This window comes from Cynara cardunculus, assembly GCF_001531365.2.
Source record: "Cynara cardunculus var. scolymus isolate 2C chromosome LG 9, CcrdV1, whole genome shotgun sequence".
NCBI lineage: Eukaryota > Viridiplantae > Streptophyta > Magnoliopsida > Asterales > Asteraceae > Cynara > Cynara cardunculus.
The window spans coordinates 14,369,931-14,377,037 of record NC_037536.1 but is presented as its reverse complement, the minus strand read 5'-3'; the positions used below and the strand labels follow the sequence as shown (position 1 = coordinate 14,377,037).

Sequence of the window (7,107 nt, the reverse complement as noted above, 5' to 3'; positions counted from 1 at the left end):
TTTATTAAAATTAGTAATCATCAATTTTATTTTTATTTATTAATAATTAATATTTATTTATAATTAATATTAATGAAAGTTATAATTGAAAAAAAATGATAAAAAAAACTCTTCATAAGCTATTTCAACCAACGTTTCAATAACTTATAAGTTAGCTTATGTCCATTCAAACGTATATCAAAAAATAAGCTACCTTATAAGTTAACTTATAGCTAGCTTATGTTTGTCAAACAATGCCTTATTTTCAATTTCTTTTATTGGTAAAAAAATTAAAATATTGTTTCTTTCTCTTAAACATGGAGTTTTAGAGATATGGAGATTTTCATATTCTCTCATCTTTTTTTTATTTTAATATATTTTATTAAAACATCAAAATTCTATGTTTTAGCATAGGTATGGGAGATCCTTTTTTCAATATCTCTCCTAATAAGAATTCTTGAAATTAAGTATTTAGAAAAAAGAAATAATATTTCATTTAAAACTTATTAAATATATTAAATGATTTAACTAAAAATTATATAAAAATATTGGATATGAAATATATATATATATATATATATATATATGTAAAAATAATTAATTACAAGAGTTATCTTATTTGTGGTGATTATGGAAATAAAAGAATAGAAAGACATGCAGAAAAAACAAAAGAAAAGCTTGTTAGCATCATGATTATTACTTATAAGTATCATGTATGAGGCACCACCAATGGATCCCATGCATCATTTCTGAGTATCTCTTGGGAACTCCTTTCTGTCTTCTTCTCCCAACCCACAACTCTACTCCCACCCCAACACCACCCCCTTCCCTCAAACTGATTTATATATATTACATATAAATATATATATATATATATATATTATATATAGTATATTTGCTTAAGGGGGTGGACTTCATCTCCAAACAATACATTTATATATATACCTAAACCTTATAAATTGCTCCCTGTAGGTGGCACACTTTTTCAGGGTAAAAAAACACAAGAAAACCCTTTAATCCAATCACCATGAAAACGATGATCTTTTCTCCGACCACCACCTTCCACCACCTCCGCTCTTCTCCGGCCACCCCTTCTCTTCTTCCTCCCCTCCTTCTTCCCTCCACAGGTATCTCTCTCTCACCATCATCCCTTCTTGTATCTATCTGTATGTCTACATATATATATATATATATATATATATACATGTGTGTGTATGCATATAAATGCCGATAAAAGCCGTTTACTGTTGTTGTATTTTTTGGCTTATTCTGGCTTTCTTTATCGTATATAAATGATTATATATACATATATATATATATATGTGTGTGTGTGTGTATGTATATATGTATACAATAAAGAGATTATTTGATTCGTATACAAGATCTTTACTTAGAATATGGAAGAAACAAAGCCAAGATGGAGAAATATTTTGTGTTCAAAGATCGAATTTTGCTATTTAATCTGTAAAAATATCTTTGGCATCTGATCTCTGTGCGCACACGTTGGATTCCACTGTTTTTATGAGTCAAATTGAAGCAGTAAAAATGATGATCATTCATCCAAGCTTTATTCCTTTTCTGCTTTGATCTCAAGCATCTAATATCACACACACACACACACACACACACATATATATATATATATATATATACTTAAATATATTCCTTTTTTTTTAATTTCCATATATAATATTAACTTGATTTATCTTTAATTTATTGATTTTCTATTGGTCTACAGGCAGTGTTGTTCTTAAAGGTCCCAATTTCCAATGCAAAGCCGTATCAAAATCTCGTACACAAGGTAATTTAACTATTAATTTATTTATTTAATTAATGTAATTAATTTATCAATTTAATCAATAACACCCCATATATATAATTACCTTTTCTGATATACAAATACAATACCAATTTTATTAATTATTTTATGGGATAAAAATATTTCATCGAAATTGTTTGTCACAATAAACAAATATATAAATCTTTTTTAAATAAAAATAAAAATGAAAATATATGATTAAATAAATATGATTGAGTATTCTGTGTGGGTAATTAATTGGTGCAGAATATCTTGATGTACTTCAACAAAATGGTTTACCATTTATCAACTGGCAAAAGGACATCGTGGAGGATGACGTGGACAACGATAAGGTCTTACTTTTGTACTTAGATTTATATACGACCTATAGATACATTTCCTCATAGCTATAGATTTTGTACTAACATCGATCATTATCCTGTACGATTCATCGATCGATCGGTATCCGAAGATTTTGTATTCTAGCGACGAGATCAAGGGATTTGTCGAGAAAATCAAGGAAATGTTGGATTCTATGGATGATGGAGAGATAACTGTCTCGGCTTACGATACTGCTTGGGTTGCACTGGTGGAAGATGTTAATGGAAGTGGCCGTCCTCAGTTTCCGTCAAGTTTGGAGTGGATTGTAAACAATCAACTCATTGACGGATCTTGGGGCGACCATTTGATCTTTTTGGCTCATGATCGGATCATTAATACGTTGGCCTGTGTAATTGCTTTAACTTTTTGGAACGTTCATCCCACCAAATGCCGAAAAGGTAATGGTTCTTTATCGTCATTGGTAAATTGAACCATCAAGTATCTACGTAACGTCTTTTACCGTATATGTGATTAATGGGAAAAGATGTAAATGAAGATAAGTTTTTTCTACTAATAGAAATTATGGTGATCGAATTGAATTTGCGACATAAAATCCGTCACTAATGCCGTTAGATTTATACAGGAGTGGAATTTCTGAAAGCGAACATAAGCAAACTTGAGGACGAGAACGAAGAACATATGCCGATCGGTTTTGAAGTAGCGTTTCCGTCACTTATCGACATTGCAAGGAAGCTCAACATTGAAGTTGGAGAAGATTCTCCGGTTTTGGAGGAAATCTACGCAAGACGGAACCTAAAGCTCACAAAGTCGGTACTTTATCGTTTACACACCGTTCTTTTTATCCGAAAGATAAGAAACTAAAAACAAATTTCCAAAAACGATCCTAATTGATGACGATGTTTTCTTCGTGACGAAAAGGATACCGAAGAACATAATGCAGAAAGTGCCCACAACTTTACTTCATAGCTTGGAAGGAATGCCAGATTTGGAGTGGGAAAAACTTCTAAAACTTCAGTGCAAAGATGGATCATTCCTCTTCTCACCATCATCCACTGCTTATGCACTCATGGAATCTAAAGATGAAAAGTGTCTTCAATATCTCACAAATGTTGTTACCAAATTCAATGGTGGAGGTGTGTTTTCATGGTAGTTTGTGGATTACTTTTGTTTTTCTACAAAAAAGAATGTTTCTAATTATGGAATCTTATCATCTTCTTGTTCATGATCATGATGTAGTCCCCAATGTGTACCCCGTGGATCTTTTCGAACATATTTGGGCCGTTGATCGTCTTCAACGTCTTGGGATTTCTCGTTATTTCAAGTCAGAGATCGAGAACTGTGTCGAATATATCTACAGGTACGCAAATCTGATAAATAAAAAACTGTTCGTTTGTACCAGCAAATCTATCGTTTCTACGTCTCAAGAACGGCTAGAAATCGTAACGATCAATTGAAATTTCAGGTACTGGACTAAGGACGGGATTTGTTGGGCGAAGAACTCGAATGTACAAGATATTGACGACACTGCGATGGGATTTAGGCTTTTGCGAATGTATGGTTACGAAATTTCTCCGGGTTAGTTTTCATGAACATATGCTCGAAAATTCCAAATAGGTTAGCGTTTGTTTAATTTTAGTGACGAATTCAAGATTAACGAGTGTTTTTGTGACAGATGTGTTTCGACAATTCGAAAAAGACGGCAAATTTGTGTGTTTTACCGGGCAATCAACACAAGCCGTCACAGGAATGTTCAATTTATATCGGGCATCGCAAGTGCTCTTTCCCGGAGAGAAAATCCTCGAGGATGCCAAGAAGTTTTCGTATAATTATTTGAAAGAGAAGCAATCGACAAACGAACTTCTTGACAAATGGATCATCGCCAAAGACTTGCCTGGCGAGGTATGCACAAATATATCGCTGCCAGAATAAGTTCATTTTGCGCGAAAAACTCAGACCATTTGCGACACATTCATATAAAACCTATGATGGCATTAAACTTGGACCATTTCTATTCGATATATGTTATAGTCTCCCTTCTTTTTTCGGGGGCTCTTTTGGTGTTTCACATATTTCTAACAACTTCGAATCACGAATCAACAGGTGGGATACGCGCTAGACGTGCCATGGTACGTGAGCTTGCCCCGACTCGAAACAAGATGGTACTTGGAACAATACGGAGGCGAGGATGACATTTGGATCGGAAAGACGTTATACAGGTACTACTACATTAGCGCAATAACGTCATAAAAATATAGAAAAACGACAACTTCTACCAACAGCTTCTGATTTTGGCAATGGATACGTACCGAAACCAGATTCTACTATGCAAACACCGAGTACATTCAACAATGAATATATAGTACAAAACTTAGTTCTCTAATTCTCAAAATATTTACCATTCTCGTTTAAATCCGACTTTATTTATATAAACCATAAATAAAACAGTAACTATATATATATATATATGTATTATATATATACAACTAACATGGAATATTTCGACTTTTCCTTAAAATTTCTGCACAAATTTGGCATCTATTGCAAGCCTGCAACACATGCGTTTCTGTTTGTCGCTTAACAAGCAATCAAACATCGGGACTTGTATATCTTCTATGTTCTGAATTGGTATGAACATCCAACAATTTATGTATATATTCTTCCCAATTCATATATCTGAAATCAGTGATCGGGACTTGAAATCATGTGAGACTCGTGAGACACATTTTTACATTTAAAACTTCACAGCAAAACATTGTTAAGGTAACCTTCATAGTATTTTTACTGTGAAGGTTCAAATTTTTTTTACCTTCACAATGTTTTGTTGTGAAGTTTCAAGTGTAAAAATGTGTTATCACGGGTCTCACGGAAACAAACCGGTAGAACCAACCCCAGCGATCGGTATGCATTTATAATATTATTAAGAACCCAAGAACCATTCTTTTTTAAGATGAATATTATTATTCATTAAGAATATCTTTGACGACATTTATCAAGAATATTTTATCACATTACTCATGAAAAAGGACGGCTTGTGAGTTCTTAAAGAAACCTCCCTCTATATATATATATATATATATATATATATATATATATACACACACACAATCTTACGATTGTTCATTGCCCATCTAAATGTCTAAAATGTCTAACTCCAAAACAATCCCGATGTAGATAATATACATCTGTATATATATGCATATTGTGTTGGGTTCACGTGAGATCAAGTTGTTTTCATGAGATCCATGAAACCACTTTTTTACACTTGAAACTTCGTAGCAAAACACTTCGAAGGTGTAAAAAAGTGGTCTCACGAAAACAGGTTGTCTCACGTGATCCCAAGTCTATATATAGATATACATATCTATTATATATGTATATATATATATATATATATATTATTTTGGTCATATTCAACTTGTGGAAACCCTACAGGATGGGAAATGTCAGCAACAACACTTATCTTGAAATGGCTAAAATGGATTACAACAATTGTCTCACTATGCATCAGCGCGAATGGAACACTATGCAGCAGTAAGTTTGCTAGTTATTTTTTATAAATAATTCCAATGATTTATAATAAGTATCGTTTTAATGATTTAAATGAATAAATCCAATAACAGATGGTATGCGGACTTCAATATCGGACGGTTCGGGATGAGCAATATCACGAGTCTTTTGGTCGCATACTACTTGGCTGCAGCCAGTGTATTCGAGCCCGAAAGGTCCAAGGAGCGAATCGCGTGGGCTAAAACAACCACATTAGTCGACGCTATCTCCTCCTTCTTTGATTCACAACAACTCTCGAACGAGCATAGAAGAGATTTCGTCAACGAGTTCAGAAACACGCCTTCGTCCCTTCATCCTGCCAAGTGTGTTTTCTTCTCCATATTTTAGAGTGCAAAAGAATTTAGCGACAACCCGTTTTGGGCGTCACGATAGGTTTTATCGATTGCTAATTTTCTGTTTTGAACTCAGATATGGAAAACCGTGGCATGGGTTGATGGTTGCACTTCAGGGAACCCTACACGAGCTCGCATTGGATGCACTCATGGCAAATAGTGGAGACATCCATCCACAACTTTACCATGCCGTAAGCTCGATATATCTCTGCTGATTTTCTTTTGTAACGCTCCATTGAGTGTCGCTAAAGATAACTAATGATCGTGTTGTTTAATTTCATCGTTTGGAATTAGTGGGAGATGTGGTTGACGAGATGGCAAGAAGGAGCGGATGCGATAGAAGGACAAGCGGAACTGATAGTACATACAATGAACATGATCGCTGGCCGATGGACATCGAAGGAACTCTTCACCCATCCTCAATACCGACGGCTATCAACAATCACTGATAACCTCTGTCTCGAAATACTCCATTCCGATAACTCCAAGGTACACGCAAACTAATTCGCACATATTACTCCATATTAATTAAATTCAATCAAGATTCTTTCGCCATTTATTCAATTGACATAACAAATCTTTGTGTATCATCAGGAGAATCGAAGGACATGCTTCGGCAGTGAAACTGCAAACACGACAAGCGAATCCAGAATGCAAGAGCTAGTGCAACTTGTACTCAGCAACTCGCCCGATGATCTCGATCAGGATCTGAAGCAGACGTTCCTAAGCGTCGCGAAAACCTTCTACTACAAGACCTACTTCGATCAAGAGACAATAAATGTCCATATCTCCAAAGTATTGTTCGAGAATGTAATCTAGAAATACTGAAATATTCATATAACATTATTATTCAAATGAAAGTAATATCAATGAAATTAAAAGTATTTACATTTATGATCTTTTAGAGGGAGTTACTTGACAAAGAAAGTAAAAAAACCAAATTAACCACAATGGTGGTGTCTGATTGGTTTGAGCTTGGCTCTAAAGGTCAAAAGTACCGGGAGGTCTCAGGTTCAAATCCAAGGAGGAATAAAAATCCCCTTGTGGCCACGGAGGTTCAAATGCGGTGACTTCAGGCTATCTGCAAAA

General features: G+C 34.4%; 1 protein-coding gene across 1 annotated transcript; it reads left to right on the top strand.

Moving 5' to 3' along the window:
• The first annotated feature begins 1,006 nt into the window (after positions 1–1,006).
• Positions 1,007–6,837, top strand: LOC112518094 (ent-copalyl diphosphate synthase, chloroplastic-like). Its single transcript, XM_025125661.1, has 15 exons — positions 1,007–1,106; positions 1,718–1,780; positions 2,045–2,130; positions 2,250–2,556; positions 2,742–2,925; positions 3,038–3,252; positions 3,356–3,476; positions 3,582–3,694; positions 3,792–4,018; positions 4,220–4,335; positions 5,552–5,650; positions 5,740–5,988; positions 6,095–6,209; positions 6,313–6,507; positions 6,613–6,837. The coding sequence occupies exons 1-15, from the start codon at positions 1,007–1,009 to the stop codon at positions 6,835–6,837; spliced, it is 2,415 nt and encodes an 804-aa protein (XP_024981429.1).
• The last annotated feature ends 270 nt before the right edge of the window (positions 6,838–7,107 follow it).